This window comes from Pleurodeles waltl, chromosome 3_1, assembly GCF_031143425.1.
Source record: "Pleurodeles waltl isolate 20211129_DDA chromosome 3_1, aPleWal1.hap1.20221129, whole genome shotgun sequence".
In the NCBI taxonomy this organism is placed as follows: Eukaryota; Metazoa; Chordata; class Amphibia; order Caudata; family Salamandridae; genus Pleurodeles; species Pleurodeles waltl.
Window position 1 is genome coordinate 158,568,456 of NC_090440.1, and position 21,391 is coordinate 158,589,846.

General features: G+C 42.8%; 1 protein-coding gene across 1 annotated transcript in view; it reads left to right on the plus strand.

The window, feature by feature from the left end:
* The window catches only part of ETFA (electron transfer flavoprotein subunit alpha), a 179,919-nt gene that overhangs the window by 151,954 nt on the left and 6,574 nt on the right, over positions 1–21,391 (plus strand). The window contains exon 11 of the mRNA XM_069222028.1: positions 13,829–13,909. Within this exon, the coding sequence (XP_069078129.1) occupies positions 13,829–13,909 (81 nt within the window). The remainder of the gene's footprint in view (positions 1–13,828; positions 13,910–21,391) is intronic.

A 21,391-nucleotide genomic window follows, 5' to 3' on the forward strand; every position in this document is an offset into this window, starting at 1 on the left:
TGGCACACGTTGGATTATTCACGGGTGCACAAGGTTGTCAATAAGGGCACCTGAGTTGGGGTTGGTATGGTCTTCAAGATGGAAATTGAGGTCTCATAGGAGGATGAAAGCGCTGGTGTTTGGGACTAGGGGAAGAATGAACTTGTGATGATGTTTGCAAAGTTGGCTCGAGTCTGGAGGTGGTAGACTAAGGTCTCACCCAGGGTAAGCGTTGACTGCTTCGCTTTGCTACCCTAGATAAGTGAAGTGCGCAAAAGGAATAATTCAGGTTCCGACGTACCAATGGATTTTGTAGTCACAAAGCCTACAAATCTTTAAAAATACAGTTTATTTTTATTTTTTATTTCAGTATCCACAGTCTCTGCAAATGTCCGCGAGTCACATTAACTGTGCAACCTATTATAAATTGTTTAGAGATTTAGGTTTGAAATATGCACCCCGCCATCCTAGCAATTTGTAACAAAATCTATTATTTGCAACCTCTATATCTTTTATTTTTTATTTCATACTTATTCAGTGTCAACACCAAAACCTGGTGGTTATGAATCCACAAAGTGAAAGCTGCCCCACAACAAACTGCTTCCACCTTGTATGTGGACACTGGGGAGAGCAAACAGTGGCCTAGTGGGACTACTGCAGGCTTCCCAATTTTTCTAGGCATCATGCTATTTTTTAATGCAGCCCCTTTCCCTTTAAGGGATATAGGGCTTTCAATAAACAAAATACATTGATGGATGTTTGTTGCCCCTCACAGGAAAGGAAATCCAGCCTCAATTATTGTTAGAGCTAGGATTCAATGGATCCTTTTCAATAGGCTGTTTTATTTATACATATTTGCAACAGAAAAAAATTCTAAAGTCGCAAACCAGTTGCTGATTCTGAACAGTGAATGCGTTACAACCTGGGAGTAATACAAAATAATATACCAGGCTATTGGCTGTCAAATCGGATTCCAGCTGAACCTGTGGTCCCCATGCACGAGTAGTGAACAAGATTCATCTATGGATAATGTCCACTAACCAATGATTGTTCCTGGATCAGAGACCCAAAGCAAAGGGCTCACAAAAGCCAATCTATAAAGATGTGAAAGCTAAAAACAATTGTTTTTAGCTTTAAAAAAAAGAAATTACGTTTTTTATATCTATCTATATATATATATATATATATATATATATATATATATATATATATATATATATATATGAGTTTAAAGCTATAAAAAGAATTTCAAATGATTTATTCGACATCTCTAAATGGGGTTGTCAGTCTCGATTTGGAAAGCATTTGCATAAGTGTCTGCTTTTTAAGAGGCCCAGGTCTGAGCACACCCTGTTTTAGTAGATCTCAGTAAGAGTGAGATCAGTCTCGGGCCTCCTGGCTCCTCATTCCCTTGCTCACCACCAGACGTCCTGTCATGTAAAAGATGCTGGATACTCTGCTGTTTCACATGGTCCTACTCCCATCCATAAATATCTAGTTTGTATAGAACTGTTTTTAATATTGGCGTTTGAAACAATTTATCCTGCCCTCTGAATAAATATTTCACCTTTAGAAAAAGTCATATTGTTTCATTTTTAAACTTCTGGTTTGATTTTTAGACTTCTGTCTGAATTATGATCTCTCGGTTGGTGCTCGAAGCTCAATGGTACGCACCGACAATTTGCACAGCACACGGGAACAGATTTATATAAATATTTTTTTTTTAAACCTGTAACTATGGCGACCGTCTCAAGTGAGTTTCCGATCTCTGCTATGAATTATCTGGCACTGTGAGCTACTACACTTAAGAATATGTTTTCAGAGGTACCCTGAGAAGCTTTCTTGTGGGCTCAATGTATAATTTATTTGTACTTATACAAGGAACTTGAATATTTTTTCAGACTCTTGTTCAGTTCAGTAATTATTTTTCATAGAGGCAAAATATATTGTTGTGTCTTTGAATGTGCGCTTTCAAACAGTTATTTTGCCTGCTTATTCTGGATGTAAAAAAGAAATAGAAGATTTTAACCTGTACTGTTAAGTGGATGATACATTTGAAATGGAATGCGTCTTGATGGCCATAATTGTTCCAAGATATTTTGTATTGAACGTAAAACGTAAGAAACTGCCTCTTGTTTTTCATCAGAACTACAGCTTTTTTTCAAATACCTTGTATTTTAATTCGTCATTACTCAAAAATTCCTGATGTGGCTTTAAAGGTAGAATACCATGGAGACTCAATTTAGTGAAGAAAAAAGTAGGTTTCCACATGTCTTTAATTTATATATTATAGTCGGTCATTATCAGTCCTTTCTTCAGCTTCATTGCTTTTAAAGCTTGCCAACTACAAATTCCAAATAGGAGGAAATATATCGAACCACGTGTCATGTCTCTCACAAAGTTAGGAAACCATAGCAGGATATTGCCTTTCTGCTTTTGGGGTTATAATGTCAGTAAACCAGGGAGCTCAGTAAAAAATTGTAAGGGTGAGGAAACTGCATTTTAATTGTCCCGCTAGTGTGTTGGCAGTGAGACATCACTGTGTCTTTGCCTAATACCACTCCCACCATCAGTTCGACCCAACCTCCTAGGCGTAACTTCAGACAGCATTCAGGGAAGATGGGAGTTGGCCCATCACCCTATACATAGAAGATGTGCCTCGAAGGACCACCCCCATAGTCATTTGCCTGCCTGAGTGCCTGGCCATTACTCTGATCACATTTCTTGCCTGTCTGATTTCAGGACAGAAGGAGCACTCTGGGTTTCTTCCCTTCCACAGTGGAACCCACACTTACTAATTCTTGGGTTTCGTGGCAACACACACTATCAGTTTGTGGGAGATTACAACCCGTGTCTTTGAATTAGGGGGTGGATAGCTTGGTGCCGTGCTGACAGCACGTAAAATAACACTCCTCACTGACAGAGATGTTCAGTACCCTGTAAGGAAGGAAGGAAGGGAGTGTGCTTTCCGAGAATTACGTGGTTGCTGCTCCAGTATGTGAAATGTTTCATCTGATTTGGTAACTACTGAATACCATACTTTAGCATGATTGGTGCCTTCCATCGTCCTAGTGTTTACCTTGGAATCCCGGGGGAAATAGACAAAGTAGGAAACATAGAGGCAGTCGGTGGGCCTTGTGTGGAAACCACAACATTAGTCTGAGGGAGACATGTAGGCCTGAGTGGTTTGCTGCAGGGTGTAGGGGCTGCGTAAACACCTTTGTCTCAAACAGCAAAGAGCTATCCGGTCCTGGGCGTTCTTCCACTGATTACTTGTTATGGAAAAACCACTGTTAGTGTGCCTGGATCCTTTAAAAAAATTAATACAAACCCTCACACTCAAACCTAGCTTTCCTGCTTCATCGCCGGGTTCTCATCTGCCCGACACTTTGTTAGGGGGTGCGGATGGGCTCACTGTTGCGGAGAGCACTTTGTTGAAATGGGTGAGTACACCTACTCGTGAGGCGAGGCATCCTGAGCACATATTAAATATTACTTCCAGTAAACCCATAAGGTAAAGTTTATTTAGGGTTTTATTATGCAATATTTAGCTTGAAGCTGAACCCGGGCTAGTATTGTTTCATGTGTACCACTATCGTTTGCTAGTTGCTCTACTATGGCGGGTACTCATTTCTTCTTACCTGTGTTTGTTCAGACATCTCGGGTCAAAGACCACAATCTCTCCTTCAGATGTTTGTGTATATGAGTTCACATTGAACGAAATGCCAATCCCTGTGCAGCACAAGCAGGTAGATGCCATTTAGTGTCGGCAGCAAGAGTATCTCACAAATAGTAATTTTTTTTGAAGTCAGCGATGCAGATGGACCGCTGCAAAATTAATAAATATGAGCACGCTTTGAGACAAGACTAGAAATAACCAGTAAAGGCGACTACACATGCACTGCCTTTCATCCAAATAAAAAAAAAAATGACCTTCCAAAATTACAACCCGTTTTAGGATTGATACAAATGTCAGTATTTGTTTTTAATTGCTATATACCACTCCATTGTGCACGTAAACTTTAGCTATCCTAACCAGTTATTAAATTGGGAGGAAGTATTTGTTTTGCCTTGTAATTGCCATTGTAAGGCAAAAATATATGTAAAATCATCAGAGAATGTATGTGCCTCTTATTTACTCCAGATAATCATTAATATGCAACCAATCGGAAGTAATTGGGGCATGTCATGAATATATGGTTTGGATTTGATCTTTATTTCTTAGGTGTATATGATTAGGTTGAAAATATATCCGTTTTTATGATTTATAATCTACATGATAAATCATTTACAAATAATGTCAGCAATATTGGATACATGTGATTGTCTCCATATAATTGAACTCAACCAAAACTATTATGTAATTTCAGTACTTTCTGATTGTCAGTCATCAGCTATCTCCAAGAGCCATCCATTTTCCTCCAGCTGTAGTTTTTTCTGTTTTATGAACCTCAAAATCAACATGGTTATGATACTCAAAAGTAAATTTAAATATCTGCTTCAGGTGAATGTTTGGGAGAGGTAATAAACTCCAAAACATTAAGAAAGTTTAAAAACGAAATAAGAGAAACTAGGAATTGTCAGCCCAAGTGGTACCAGAAACAGCAAAGACAGTAATTTCATCATCCATGATCATGATAATGCAAGAACACCTACTAGCCAACCACCAATCAGGATTCAGAGCAGGTTGCAGCATTGAAACCACCACCTTAAAAGTGCTGGCTACATAGTTTAAATCCTAAAAAAATGCTGATTGCCTTCTTGTGTCGCTACACGTAATGACTGGCTTCGACACCATTGATCACAAAATATTGCTTTAGACAATTTGGCTTTCGTGGCAAAGTCTTAAGATGGTTCAAATCCTCCCTGACCAACAGATGGCAACTGCTCAAGATGGGAGATCACCAGCACCAATGTGCCTTGTCTAATCCCTCTGGCTCAATCCCAACACTAGTTCTTTCCAATCTATACTTGGCGCTCCTAAGCCTGCTGCCTCGTACACAGAATCATACACAAAAATGCCCTTTTCAACTGAACAAAATTATTGAATATCTAGGATGGTTCTAGGTGCTTCATAAGTAATAAAAGCCTTCCTCTCAAACCACTGAAATCTAGAACATCAGCAACATCCGCTGAACAGCCACTCAGCTTGGAACTCGGTCTCCCACACTCCTAATGCTGACCTTCCCCCATCAGTCTTTTGCAAACATCCCCCGGGTCTCGTTTTTGGACAATTAGTAGAATTAAACATGTCGGAGCATCTTTCAAACTATAGCGTACGTTTTCTCTGGCTACATATTATGTTTTTAAGTTGCTCGAACCCTCTACCTATCTCTATGCACTGAAATGCGCCTTCATACCAAACAGTCCCAGCGTGCTAAAATATGGGCACAGAAATGAAATTTGACTAGGAAAGCATGTCAAATAATAGATTTTCAGCTACATTTGCATATTGTTAGGGGTTACCATGCGATATGGGCACAAAGGGAGTACTCAAACAAAGGAGGAAATAATGAGAAATAGGTACACTGAGAGGTAGGGAGTAGAGTAAGGAAGTCCCCTGATAACGACTAAATCCACATCAGATATGGGTACCAAGGATATATGTGGGATAAAGTGCTCCCTGCTGTACATTATAAGGATATTGCAAGTCACAGAGGAGTTTTGTGACCATCTAAAGGAATGTGGCTGAAGTATAATATGTAGCATGGGGTACATTATTCCTTGTATCTCATGGTCACACCATAACCTTTCCACCAATCACTTAAATCCTTGGTGTGGGCCTCGTTCATATGAAAGAGAATGTTTGTAAGCACCACAGAAATAAAATTAGACTCTTTAGTGCAAATTAAACACACCAGAAAGCCGTTAGTTATTGGGTGCACAACTATATTAGAATCAGGTTAGTACAAGTCAGATTGAAGAAAACACTAGCTCAGACTGCAAAAGATACAGAGATTCAAAAGCGTTGGGGAAAAAACATGTTCGCACAAATATCTCCTTTCTGCACATCGCTCACTGTTCCTCCACAAAACCAGAGCAAAGAAAATGCAACTTTCCTTTTTGTGCAGCTTTAATGATGTTCTGTGGCCTGTCTTTCCCCTGGCTGCTGGCAGCAGGTATTGTGATGCCATAACTTAACTGTAATAAAATATAACATTTGAGGGGCTACGTCATTTCGGACATCACAAATCGCCTGTAAGGAAATGAGACACGGTCTTTTATACAGGGATCGCAGGTGCTCATGCATTATAGGGGCTATAACTATGAAGCAGTGTGAGATAGGAGCATAAAATTACCTGGAGTAAGGAACTACCGTCAGTTAGCGGAGGAATATAAGGGAGTTATGTGGAAGAGTAGGATACAGCTGTCCAAAATAAGGGAGTAACGTGAGGCAGAATAATACAGCATAGTAAACGGAGTATTTGAGGTATAAGGACACTACCGCACAGCTCATATATTGGCGACAGAGTCGTGCTCGAGAAGAAAAAGCCCATGTGTGCATGTGGTCGGTCAGAAGCTTAATGTGTGAACAGAGCACAGACAGCAAAAACCTTTAACAATGAACACACTGCCACCTACCGGTGCCTAATGATTTTTACGACCGTCACATAATCTGTCAGGTAACCACTTGCTGTCAGTGGCCGGGAAAAGTGATTTATATAAAAAATGAATTAAATAAAATAATAACCGAAAATCAACGTGATCATATGTAAAGATATCCAGATATCCCTGAGTGATACATTTGTTTCAAGCAGGCTGGCTATCGAATAATAGAAATTAATTAGGATTTTTTTTCTCCCGAAAAAGCAATGCAACCGATGCATGTAATGGTTAGGCTTGGGTGCGAAAGAATTTAGCAAATCACACATCTGCCGAAATCCACGTGTTCTTTCTTCTTTTTTTAAAATGAGCATTCGGAGCGAAATTAGGTTATAAAAACCGCCCAAATTCCCTATGAGTTTGCGAAACAGAGTTTTAGAAGTTTCTCTGGGTCAATGCTGTTTGTGTGGTTCTTGGTGGCAAAATAAGATTGAAGGAACACTGGACAGGCTGCCCATTAACCAAACAGTTCATGTGACTCTCCTGGAAGTTGGAAATTTCTCACAGACCAGGCAGTTCATAGCAGAATGCCTAGTTGCCATTGGCATTTTTTTTTGTCCATGGTAACGGGAAGCAAATCAGCGAATTTGTAAAGATTTGCCTCTGCATACCACGGAATTAAAAACAAAATAATAATTACCTAGTGGCAATTGCCACTAGGTAGTTAGGACCATGTTTCCATAGAAGACGTGTTTTTTGACTTGCCTATATCTTTGGTGCTGTTAGACAAATGTTAACTAAATTTTCTAAAAAAAAAAAAAAAAAAAATGTTCCAAGAATCCTCTCTGTCAAGCGGGGGCTGAGAAAGAAAGTGGAGGAGAGGTCAAAAAGGTGCATTTCCCATGTTAATTCCCATAGGGATTTTGAACACAACTATAGTCCAAACTGCTGAACGGAATTACACCAAATTTGGGCGAAATGTAGCTTTTGGTCCTGAAAGAAGCCTTTTTCTTGTTTGGTGTAAATTCGTTCAGTAGATTTTGAGATATTAAAAGAAAAAGAAATACAGATATCTAGAGGTGCAAAGGGTTCGCAAATAACGAGCTCGTGCAGAGAAATGCACGGCTCTGATTGGCTGCCAACACTTCAGCCAAAAAGTGTTGGCAGCCATCTTGGGACTTGGCTTCAACCGAGCCCCACAAAAAAAGTTTTAAAAAATACAAGTGCCCAGGGTAGGGACACCCTAACTCCTTAGTTCTGGTTTGAGGTTATCACAGGGCCAAGATCTGCCCTGTGGAGAGGGCCACTCAGTCCCCTTCCAAAAAAAAAAAACTTAAATAATTAGGCCGGTCCCCATGTATGGGGTCCCAGGGCCAAGATTCTCTGATTTTGTGTGAGTAAATTCAGAACCTAACTATACCGGTGTTAGTGATACTTATACAGTGAGAACTTACCTGGAGAGCACAGGAACATTGAGCAATGTGATCTCTGTGAAGATTGCTGATCATATACTGAAGGCACATGATTAATTAGGAACACCAGTGACTAGTCAAATTAAATGTCCTCACGCGATGATAAACAACAGACTTTAGTATACAGCATGAAATTTCATTAGGTGACCCAATATTATTTTACTTTTTTTTTTTTAGCTATTGTTATTGCACAAGTGTTGTACAGAGAACAGTAGTGTGTATGTGAGGTCCAATTGAGACCAGATCGCAGAAGCCAGTAGGTCATGGGACAGAGTAATTGAAACATTGAACATTTTATAAAATCAGAATTTTGTATCTTTATTTAATACAATTTTACAAGTTGATGCACGGTTTTAAAGTGGTTTGCTAAGCATCAGTCAAATGGTACACCTAGGATTAAACCCTAATTTGCAAATGAGGTTTCAGTAATTACCACACTGCCCTATTTGCAGCATGTTATGTTTGGGATTCTCCTGAGCGTTTAAAAATATTTTTGTCATGAGCTACGCTCCTCACCGTAAACAGCACTTTATTAAATATCCAAAAACATAATGGCAAGTATTCTGAGGTTGGGATCTAGAAGTTTTCTTGTTGTTTTAGGTTGATTCTTGGGCTCATCAGCCTGTCCCTCCTATCAGAGGAAATGCCCAGTAAGGGTGACCTAGTGAATGTTTAGTGAAGACCTACACATTACTCTAAAATGATACTTGGGCATACACAGTACTTGAAATGGGGTTATAACTACGGGAATTTTTATAAGCCCAAATAAATACCTCTTTAAGAAAGTAACTCTTACTGCAAAACTAATTTTCTCTATTTAGTTGGATGAATTCCGACAATTTTTAGAGAAGACCTGCAAAATCTTCTAAAATGACACTTAATCATATAGTGTGTACTTAATATACTTATAATTTGGAGGTTTACATAAGGCTAAATAAATACCCCTTCTAATCAGTATTTCTAACTGCAGATTCCTCACCTTTAGAATTCCCCCAGGCTCCAGACTGGATTTGAATTTTTTTCCAGCACCTGCGTCCAGCTAGGTGGTTTCCTCGCATAACAGCAGTGGCTTTGTGCAGGCTCTACAGGTGACGATGCTGAGTCCTATATAGCTGCCAGCCCTGCACACTGATGTTGGTTCTTTTTTTCTGCAGACTTTGACTCCGGTTTGGACCTCTGCTCCCGAACATTTTTTGTGTTCAAGAATACTGAATATCTTTGTTAAACAAAAGTGTGCTAAGGAAAATGCCCCTCTGAAGACTACACGCTTTAAACACTGTTGTACCTGCAGGGTTCAGATGTCGATCATGGTTCTGCCCGGCATCTGCCTTTGGTGGTTAGGATCCAAGCATGACTTGTGCACCCCAGTCTATCAAACAGCATGAAGTAGCGCTACAAGGCGCCATACACAACAAGCGTAAGTTGATCGCATTCAAAGTCCTGGGCCTGCTCACTGACGTTGTCCAAATCTCTGTTCTCTCATAAGTCATAGACAAATCTAATAGAGAAGTCTTAGTGCAAGCACAAATAACCTAAGCGGGAATCCATCCGTCTCTGGCTGTATCTCTCAAGGGAGAGGTTGCACTGTCGACATTCTTGTTAGACTCTAATTCCATTCAACACTTGTATCTGATTTGCCCCATATTTCCTGGGCCATTGACTCCACAGCAGATAGGCGCCTTACGCGCGGCACTGCATCATTCTTTTTAGATGATTCAAGGTCCCCTTGGAGCACCTTTGGGCCTCGTTGATCCACCTAAGCCTTCTACTTGCAGGGCCTCCCTGGTGCCTGTGAACTTTCTAGACACTCGTCCTGCTCCCTGCTGGTACCAAGTTGTACCTCTACTCATTGGCCATGCTGATTCCACCAGTTTGATGACAGTTTCAGATTTGACCCCAATGCTAGCGTTGGATCTGGAGCCAGGTTTGGCTATATCTCGGCTGATGTTATGCCACGAAATTACCAGAGCCCAGCCCCTGGTCTGGGAAGACTCCCCTACGATGCTCTTGCCTCAACATCAGTATTATAGTTGACTGAAGGTTAATTTTGGATCTGATTCCGACACTGTAAAAGGCATTCAACATGTTTCCCGTGATGCTGATACAGACAATTTGTTCCCCCTCACTACACTAATGCTGGTGTGTATTTGGACCTACAAAATGCTAGTGGCCTTGACACCTTTTTGAACCTGAGGTGGACTCACCTTTGAGTCTCCTTACTGACGAGAGCATCTGTTTTTTGGTGGTCATTCAGAGAGGTGCTAGAATTACAATTGCCGACAAGGCAGACTACGGCAAATTTGCTGACTGGAATTTTGCACCCACTTTGCTTCATCTTCTGAGCAATTGCTGCCTTTGATGTGGTCCAAGCCTTAGTCATCTCCACCAGTAAGTTAACATATTCCTAGGCACAGTAGGCCTGCCCCAGGAGACACTGCTTTCTGACGAGTTTCTGGCCACGTTGGGTGAATACCTTTGTCACTCTGGGGCCAGGAACAAAGCCTGTACTGGGTGGAGGTGCTTCTCACCTCCCCCTTGCAGGAACTGTTAACACCTGGCGGTGAGCCTCAAAGGCTCATGCCTTTTGTTACAGCACCCCAGGGCATCCCAGCTAGTGGAGATGCCCACCCCTCCGGCCACTGCCCCCACGTTTGGCGGCAAGGCTGGAGGAGATAGTGAGAAAAACAAGGAGGAGTCACCCATCAGTCAGGACAGCCCCTAAGGTGCCCTGACCTGAGGTGACCCCCTGTCTTTAGAAATCTTCCATCGTGAGTTTGGAAGATTCCCCCAATAAGAATAGGGATGTGGCACCCCTCCCCTCAGGGATAAGGCACAAAGAGGGTGTAGCCACCCTCCAGGACAGTAGCCGTTGGCTTCTGCCCCCCTGACCTAAACACACCCCTACACTTAGTATTTAGGGGCGACCCTGAACCCACGAAATCAGATTCCTACAACAACAACAAGGACTGCTGACCTGAAAGCCCCGCAGAGACGACGGAGGCGACAACTGACTTGGCCCCAGCCCTACTGGCCTGTCTCCAGACTCAAAGAACCTGCACAGCGACGCATCTGATGGGGCCCAGCGACCTTTGAGGACTCAGAGGACTGCCCTGAACCCGGAGGGCCAAGAAACTCCCGAGAACAGCTGCACTGTTAAAAAACTCCAGAGAACCAACACCGCAGAGAGGACTCCCAGGTGATTACGACGATGTGGGGACCCTGAGTCACCCCCCATGGGCCCCCACAGCGACGCCTGCAGAGAGGATCCAGAGGCTTCCCTTGACCGCGACTGCCTGGTAACAAGAAACCCAACGCCTGGAGCAAGCACTGCACCCACAGCCCCCAAGACCGAGAGGAACCACCCACCAGTGCAGGAGTGACCAGCAAGCGGCCCTCATCCTAGCCCAGTCAGTGGCTGGCCCGAGAAGATGCCCTGTGCCCTGCCTGCATTTCCTAAGTGACCCCGGTGTCCCTCCATTGCTTTCAATAGCAAACCCTACTCCTACTTTGCACACTGCACCTGGCCACCCCTGTGCCGCTGAGGGTGCGTTTTGTGTGCCTGTTTGTGTCCCACCCCAGTGCTCTACAAACCCCCCTGATCTGATCCCTGGGGACGCAGGTACTTACCTGCTAGCAGACTGGAACTGGAGCACCCCTGTTCTCCATAGGCGCCTATGTGTTTTGGGCCCGCCTTTGACCTCTGCACCTAAACCGGCCCTGTGTTGCTGGTGCAGTGAATTTGGGGTTGCCTTGAACCCCCAAAGGTGGGCTGCCTATGCCCAGGAGACTGACTGTGTAAGTGCTTTACTTACCTGATAAACCTAACCAAACTTGCCTCCCCCAGGAACTGTTGATTTTTTTCACTGTTTACACTTTTAAAATTGCTTATTGCCATTTTAACTAAAACTGTGTGTGCTACTGCCTTGAATCAAAGTTCTATACTTAACTGTGTGAAGTACCTAGCGTTTTATGTACTTACCTCAAATCTTGAATCTTGTGGTTCTAAAATAAATTAAGAAAATATATTTTTCTATATAAAAATGATTGGCCTGGAATTGTCTTTGAGTGTGTGTTCCTCATTTATTGCCTGTGTGTGTACAACAAATGCTTAACCACTACCCTCTGATAAGCCTACTACTCGACCACATTACCACAAAATAGAGCGTTCGTATTATCTAATTTTGCCACTGTCATCCTCTAAGGGGAACCCTTGGACTCTGTGCACACTATCTCTCACTTTGAGATAGTATATACAGAGCCAACTTCCTACACCTATGATAAACCCTAATGCTTTCTATCTGACTCGGCCAGCTAGGGAATCACAACTCATTGAAGCACTGGGGCAGACAGTCTTCTGCTTAGCCATACTGGCTCTGAGTTCCCATAATGCTGTTTGCTTTTCGAGTTGATAAACAGAAACCGTTTGGGACATGAGGAGTAATATCTTGCTTGCATTACCCGAGGCGCTACAGAATTTATTCGCTCATGGTGAATGGCCAATAGGCAGTTTCAACACCACAGACTGTGGATCATGCTGTGGGCACCAGTGGGGTGGTCTGACGTTATGCCAGAATGCATCCAAACGTTTTCTGTGGAGAAATGCAGTCGTTCCTGACGAATATGTGGTTCAATGGCACCAGGCTCTTTGAATTAAAAAGCAGACTTAGTCTTGGAGCATTTCAAGGATAGTTGTGCTAAGGATTTGTCCTTAGGTTTGTGATCTGTAGCCTACAATTTTCACCTGCAGTACCAGAAATTCCAGTGAGTGCGCAGGCATGGGGCATCCCACTGGAGAAGATATGCAGAGCTGCCACATGGAAAAGACCCCACTTGTTCATGCAGAACTACTGCCTAGAGTCACCGCAACGCAGTGACTTGGTCATGGGATAAGCTGTGTTACGTCATCTGTTCCAGTAATCCTCTTTAAATAGAGGTGCTTATTCATATTAATTTTAATGTTTTTTTCAGTCAAACGTATATTGCCACTTTTTTGTCCTATTGACGTTTATTGATCTAAATGTTCAAAGATGAATGTTTACATTTTTAGATGTATCTCTAGATACATAAAAATGGGTATGTTGTATTGGCTATTATGAAAATGTTTTGCTTTTACTCCAAGGGTACTTCAGTTGTCTACAATACTGCTTACTACTCTGATTCAGGAATGTGAATCTATGAAAGACCAATACTATATAAGAAAATGAGTTACTTACCTGTAACTGCAGTTATCCAGTATTGGTATCTTTCATAGATTCACATGCTTGAATCATTCCCCATCGATGAAGTGTGAGTCCTACGGTACCATAATAAAGAAGTATGCAAGAGCTATAATGGCAGTAGGCTATCAGTTTAATAGCCTATCTGTGTCTTTTTTTTTTTTAAAAGGACCAATTCTGAACTATGACCAATCAGGTGCCAGCACCATCTGGAATACTCCCAGGAGAGGCTGATTCCCCCAGATTTTCGAGCACAAGTGAAAACCACATCCTTTAGTATAGAAGGACCCTCTCATGGGAGGAGGGTGGGTCGCGTGTGAATCTATGAAAGATACCAATACTGGATAACTGCAGTTACAGGTAAGTAACTCTTTTTCTTACTCTTGGAATTGTTACATTATGGAGAGTAAAGTCTTCCAGGCGGTTTGACGTGTCAGGTTTTCTTGAAATCGCCTGTTTGATAATTTCATTCATACAATTTCAGTGATTTGAAAACACCCAAATGTGAATTCAAAATTAATTCAACTATTTATATCTAGGCTGGCCATTAACTTCATATTATTTTGTTGGTTAAATGTGCCTGTTAAACAAATAAATGAATGAATTTCCTTCTTTTAGACGATTGTTGCAATAAACAAAGATCCAGAAGCTCCGATTTTCCAAGTGGCTGACTATGGACTGGTGGCCGATTTATTTAAGGTATGTGTTTTATTAAACCCAGCAGAGGGTTATTTTGCCCTTCAGAACATGTCCTGTTCACCCACATGTACTCTTATTTGTGCAATTTTCTTCATACTTGCATCTTGATCAGGGCTTTCTGCCATTTACTACTTTGTAACGTTCTGTGTGTACATGTGCACTTCAGTGTATTATTTTGCCTGTTGGATAGTTTTTTTTTTTTTAACATTTGACAGCAGTCAGATTTAATTACTTATTTTCTTTCTTTTTTTTTCTTTACTTTACCCTCACTGTGAACTTTACCAGAAAATGTATTTTACCTTTTCACTCACTTTATAGTTGACTTTAAAGGCAGTTGATGGAACCAGCCAGCTACTTATTTTGTTTTTAAGGGGAGAGGTTCAATCAGTTCCACGTACATCTTACTTAGAATTGGTCTCTTTGAAGTGAGCATCCCAGAATATTCTCAAGTCCAGGTCCCAGGGTGATTGTGGGCATCGCATAGTAATACCATGTTCAGTGGGTTAGACTTGCAACCCTTCAGGCAGTCACTCTTAGTATTTTAATAATCAAGACATAGCCATATCATTAATGACTTAAACACTCAATGAAGCACAATATTGATCAAGTTTTAGTACAAATTAAAGAACATTCTGAAGGTAAGAGATCTTACATGTACTATTGTGGGGGGAAATCAACTCCATTTACATTAGTATTTTACAAAGGTTAGTGCTTCTGTTTGATTGTATACTGTATATGTTACTAAAAACATAAGTCCATATACAAACTACCTAACGAATTTGCGTGTAGATGGTAAAAAGCAATATTGCAAAATGCTAAAAATGGAGGTGCGTTTGGGTATCCCAATTTGTACAATGCACAAGAAAGCACACATGAGAGAAACTTTCTCACTTATCTCGACGTAACAACACTGATGGCTATTGACTGAACTAAATGATGCTCAGTACCTAATGTGAAGCAGGTCCTTTGACAGACTTGAGATGGAGTAAATATCAATTAAAATCTGTAACAGTGTAAAATACAAGAATGGGGCGCAACGTGAGGAAACTGGGAGGAAGATGTAATTGTTTTTTCAAGTTGTCCATGTGTGTTATTGTGTATTTCAGGAAAAATAACCAATCAGTTTTTTGGAAGACCTAGGTTTAACATGGAATTGCTATTTTGACGAACACCTGGGAAGATTGACAAAATGGCTTGTTATAAGACTTTGAAACTCAGATATTAACTAGAAAACACTGTAATTACTAAAAAAAAAAAAAAAAGACTTTTATAATTGATGTTCAATGAAACAAGGGCATTATATAGCTTGATAGAAGTTACTCAGCGTTGTTTTGTCCCGTTAATCATTCCTTAAGATATATTGGATGCATATTAATTACTGCTAAAAGCAATGCATCCTTTAGTTAATTTTACATTATGAACTTCCTGGTAAATGCAATTAAATCAGGCGATATAAAGTGAAAATGCCCTGAAAATAAATAAGTGGACATCCTGTTGGGATCATGTGGGAACATAATGTACACCCAGAATAGTCCATGTTATAGAAAGCGTGCACTTAAGTGTCAGTGACCGATTCACTGATATCAGCATGCTCTGAGGGTGCAAGAAACTGGTGCAAACGTCCATTGTGCCCCTGGGAACTTTGTTTAATACGCCCCCTGTTGTCTATTTTGTGGAACGTAAAAGTAGGATTTTGACTGGAACATTTTTGTCACTGGGCATGTCTCTTTGATGTAACAGTTTCATATGCTGGAAGCTAAGGACGCAGCCCTGTTGCTGCAGCTTTTTCTGTTGAGTAAATGCTAAAAGGACACTATCTTGACAGCTTGCATGTATTATTCAGCAAAGTAAAATCTGTTTGGCATGTTGAGGTGGAATTAATCTTAATAAGCCTTTGTCTTGGTGTGAAAGAGGAGTCCAATGTGAAGGCGCCCTTATTATCTTACAAATTAACCTGTTACTTGAACTCACATTAACTTTGATACCCCCATGTTTCATGAGCATCTCTCAGCTGTTTCTTCTCGAGTATCCGGAGTGTCATTTAAATTTTAATCAAGAACCCTTCCTGCATTCTGACACCACCTGACACGGTAATGACCTTTAAGGAGAAGGAGGTGGTATTTCATATCCTTGGAAGGAAGATGCTTCGTGTAGCTCCTCGAAAGCTTAGACACGCTTCTAACAGTAATGTAAAGACGGAAACAATGTATATTCTGCATTCCACTGGTATGAGTAGGACCCGTGCAAGTAACCTTTTTTCGAACTTTTCTATTTATTAAGTATATCAAGGTAGCACATTACAGCTTGTGCACCCTCCAAAGCTGCAGTGAAGCCCGCAGAGGTAATCTGCATGTCTGGCACCGGCTGGCCATGGGCACCAGAGGGAAGGCGGCCTAGACTTTGCCAGCACTTAATGCTGTTCCTGAACCAATGCCTGCTGGCTGCGCAGTAAACATGGGCCTTTTAATAAGCCGGAGACAAAGTGACATTCGGAAGAAACAACATGTAGACAATTTCCTTAATAAATTTTGTAGTAACACATTATTTCCAGCTAATGTAGATGTCCTAAATAATTGAGTGGTTATATTCATCAGTGGCGCGTTCAGCCGGGACCTCTCCGAGCCGGGGCAACCTTCAGCCCCATGAAAGAAGCGGTAATTGATATTTTACACGAGCGACAGCGATAGGTTTTCAGGTGCATTCTGTGTGGTGTTCACAAGCTCTTTACATGCATAGCTGCTCTTGATAGAACTGCTTTGAATGCAATGAAGCCACTTCCCATGGTTAAGTGCCAAAGTCGGTCATTGTGCCAGTCCCTTGCAGAGACTCACAGCATGGTTCTCTGTGTAATTACCATTCAAATATCGCATGTAATGCCTGATATTTGTGATTTTGTTCTAAAGAAGTGTAATAAAATGAATGCCAATGTTTACATAATGTTTAGTGCATGTGTGTAGCGCATCCTCAACATTCCATGGTCCCAAAGCGCTTTTCTAATCTAGGAGCCCTTTACAGTTCTGGGATTATCTTGGGCAAAGTGGTCTGTTAGAGTGTTTTGTTTGTGTTCCGTTCTGTTTTATATGATTGAGCCATATTGGTCAGTAGCAGTTAAGATGTTGGTAGGTTGGCGAACATCTTCGCAACTGATTGTATTGAAAGTGACCAGCTGGATCCTTTTATGGAACTCTGAGTTGCACAGTGCAAGCAAACAAGTGTCTTGAAGGACATTGCCAAGTGAGCTGAGAAGTGTGGCAGCTGTGTTGTTTATATTCCTGCAGTACACATGCTGCTAACACCTCACCCAGTGCTCCTATCCAGAACTAACTTTAACTCAACATTCTGAACTCTGTCAGTTACCTATCCGTCTGGACAGTAACTCTCTGCCACGCGCCTGTCAAGCGCTCTGAAGTAACTAAAAGGAGATATGCATCACTATATAAAAGTACTTGATAAATATGATCATTACTTGTACCGTTTGTTCCACCACTACTTGCATGACTGATACGTAGTACCACACTTCTTGCTTAGGCATGAGATTGCCTGAGCAGTTCAGTTTTCAGCTTGTTTTTCGAACAGTGAGCAGTTCCATAGCACATCCTTACTGGTGGAGAGGTCACGAGTCAGCTAACCAATCCCCAGCTGAGCTCACCTCATCCAGAATCCGGTGGATCCTCCTGCAGCGACCAGACTGCATCTAGAAGCTTCTTCTCCCAGCAGTAGCGCTCCAGTGTAGGCATGTGGCTTCACATGGCTCTAGCGTAACTTCTCCCAACCAGGAAGTGATGACATGTAAGGTGCCAGTTGGATAGCTGGAGTCTGTTCTTGCTTTTACATGCCTCATTGATGCGGTCTGCAGCTCTATTATGTGTTCTAAAACAACCAGGTCAGGTGTCTCTACTTAAGACTTCAACTCATGTCACTGACATTGCCCTTATATACCATATATGTGGTGTTTGGGCACGGAGCTGGACCTTGTGACTCCTTTTAACGAGCACACGCAAAGGACATCGGAGAGCTGGAGACCGAGCTATTTTTGGACAAAGCCTGCAGAGACATGACAAAACATTCTCCTTCCGCTTTAGGTATGTTTCCTGACAGGCAATGACCTCCCAGGATAGCCTCTCGCAAATAGTAAATAGTACTCCATAGGAAGGAGAAATCCTTTTCTTCCTGAAAGGAAGGTGCCCGCTCCTGGGAGCTTTCAGAACCATAATGCTGATTCCCAAGGCCCGGCGTGTCCTCCCCATTGCAGATGATTCTGATGCTTATATAAATGAAGCCTGAATTCCGCGCTCCTTTTGTCCAGTCTTTCGAGGGTCAAGGCTTTCTGGCAGGCATGCAGACTTTTTCAAACCGTTTCCTCAAGGATGAGAGCCATCCTGCTAGTTTGGTGATGCTGCAGTTGACGTGACACCTCAAGGCCTGGCACTGCCACAGGTTCTGGCAACCGCTTGTGTCAAAGCATACTCCTTTCAGGGCATTAACCCATGTGTGCTTAATGCAGCCCACTGCACTGATCACATCAACTTCTTTGGAGCCAAGTTTACAGCTGCTTCCAAAACCCCTTGAAGCCGCTGGATGTTTTGCAAGTGGCAAAGGAAAAAGTTCAGGCCCCCTTCAGTGACAGACCTTTAGCAGAACACCTCCCTCCACCTCCCTCGGGCCCAAAGGTGCATGGAGGAGCTTTTCGAGTTTGACTCCTAGCCTGTAGGTATGTCAGACAAAGATAATAGCTATTTTGCGAAGGCAGATAATCTTGTCCTCTCTTATAACACAGATGCTGGCAAGTCGGGGAAAGAGGGGATATCTTTTACTCTTCTGGGCTTTCTTCTGAGGAAGTATTTTTGTTCAGTGTGGTTATCAGTGTTCGTGCCTCTGCTGCTTTTTAACTCGTGGCGCATTGTCTAGCTGCCTGAGCAGTTTACAGGCAAGTAGCTTAATGACCTAGACCAGTACTGTGAGGTCTAGAGTTTGTCATTGCATCTTTCACCAGAGAGTCTGGTCGTACAGGCCTTCTCCACTAAACCCAATCCAAGTCCTTTTCCCATGGTTCCTGCAGACCTTTAATACTAGACTCTATGGGGCCACAAAGTCGTCATCCCTGATTTTCACACTCCACACTGGACGCACCTTGTGTCTTTTAGGTCTCTATAGTCATGCACTGTGGGGATTGGCAAAATTGACTGTTATACCTTTGCCTGACCGCATGAAAACCCTTTTTTTTCATCTGGTCAGTGATGGTTTGGATCTTGAAGTTTAGCCAGAATGTGGAGGAAGTCATGGCTTGATCAATAGACAAGCTGCTGCCCTGTGTCATCACAGCTAGATGTCTTCCACGTGCTTCTCAGGAGCTGTTCAGACAGACATGTCCTTCGATGGCGGTTGTTTAGAGAAAAGGCTGACTCCTCTGAAATACCTCAAAAACAGCCGAGGCACAGTATATTCACTGATCCTAGTCTTCTGATAAAGAACAGTTCTACTAGCTGCAAGGGTGTCAAAAGCCTTAGATACAGCTGTGCACAGGCTCAGTGGGCGTCCGTAAGAGAAATGTCAAGACCAATGTCAAATCCCATTGGGGGCAGAAGAAAAGAAGCAAAACATGCAAATTAAGCTTTGTCTAAAATGCCTCACAACTAGTGATTTAAACGGAGATGTTTGGTCAAGAAAATACTGAAAGGCCTGATAAATAACCTGTCACTGTGCCCGCCGCAAGGTCTTGCTGGGCTAAAGATAGAGCAATCAAACGACCATCATAAAGTTTGAACCAACAATTTCAGGAGTTCAGCTGTCTTCCAAAGGTGGTCTACGACTGACTGTAGCAAGCACGTCTTCAGCAGCCTGTCATTTAGGTACAGGAATAGATGTACTTCCCACATCCGATGAGGAGCAGCGACAACTGCCATCGATTTTTACACCCACGGGGCCATGGCAAGGCAGAAGGGCAGCATGGTGAATTGAATGTGTTCCTCACCCACCTTGAACTGCAGCTAATACCTGTGAGACTGCAGGATGATCTATGGCAATACTCATCCTGCAAGTCCAAGGACACCATCCAGTATTTATGGTCCAGCGTTGGAAGAATCTGAGCCAGACTGAACGTTTTGAACCTGTCCTTTCTCAGGATGGGCATTCAGTGAGTAGAGGTCCAAAGGACGCGCAAGGTCTCTATCCTTTAGAACAAAGAAGTAACCCAAAAACTATCCTCTTCCCTTCTCGGAGTTTGGCACCTGTTCGATAGTTGACTTTCTACATAAGATTTGTGCATAGCTCCTCCAACTGTTGCGCTGGTGTGGGAGGAAATGAACCGAAGGACACCCACCTGTCTGATGTGATGGATTTCTGGCCAGTGAGGAAATACTGTGTTCAATGGCATCTGTCGCTGTAGATACGCATGTTCTGCAATAGCTCGCCATCTGGTGTTGGGCCGGAGTGTTACAAGTTGTTTTTCTTCGAAGAAGTCTTTCGAGTCACGGGACCGAGTGACTCCTCCTTTTGTCTCCATTGCGCATGGGCGTCGACTCCATCTTCGATTGTTTTTTTTCCGCCATCGGGTTCGGACGTGTTCCTGTCGCTCCGAGTTTCGGAACGGAAAATTAGCTAATTTCGGAAGATTTTCGTCGGTATTGTTGCGTTCGGGATCGGCGTACTTAGATTCCACACCGCATCGAAGATCGAAGAGCTCCGGTGCCCTTCGGGGTAGTTTTTCGATCCTCCGTCGGGGCCTGGTCGGCCCGACCACGTGCTGAAGAACGCCGATGGAACGGACCCCGTTCCGTTTCTGCCCCAAATGCCACAATAAATACCCCTACACAGACCAACACTTGGTCTGCAACCTGTGCCTGTCACCTGAGCACAGCGAATACACCTGCGAGGCCTGTCGTGCGTTCCGGTCCCGAAAAACACTCCGAGACCGTCGAGCCAGAAGACTTCAAATGGCGTCCGCACCGACAGCCCAACGGGAGTTCGAGGAACAGGAAGAAGAAGGTACCTTCTCGATCCAAGACTCAGACTCCGAAGGATTCGACGATACACAAACCGTGAGTAAGACGTCGAAAACTACACAAAGAAACATTTACAAGGCCCAGGGGACGCCACTGCCACCAGGCCATGGCTCGACCCATAAATTCGGTGACCGACCGTCGGCACCGAAAAAGGCCCAAACAGTGCCGAGATCGTCCGACTCCGGTCGAGACACCGGCACGCAGCCTTCTCGGGACCGAGAAAGTGCTGGAGACAAGCCTCGACACCGAGATGCCGGTGTGGACACGGCTCGACGCCGAGACAGCGGCACCGAAACAGATCGACGCCGAGAGGTTTCGGCCCCGAAAAGGAAAAAAGTCACCTCGGAGCCGAAAAAACACGCAGACAAAGTTTCGATGCCGAAACAAACTGCAAGCGACCCAGCTTCAGGCTCTTATACAGAAGAGCACTCGCTAACCTCCCAAATGCAAAAGCATAGGTTTGAGGAGGAGCTACAAGCAA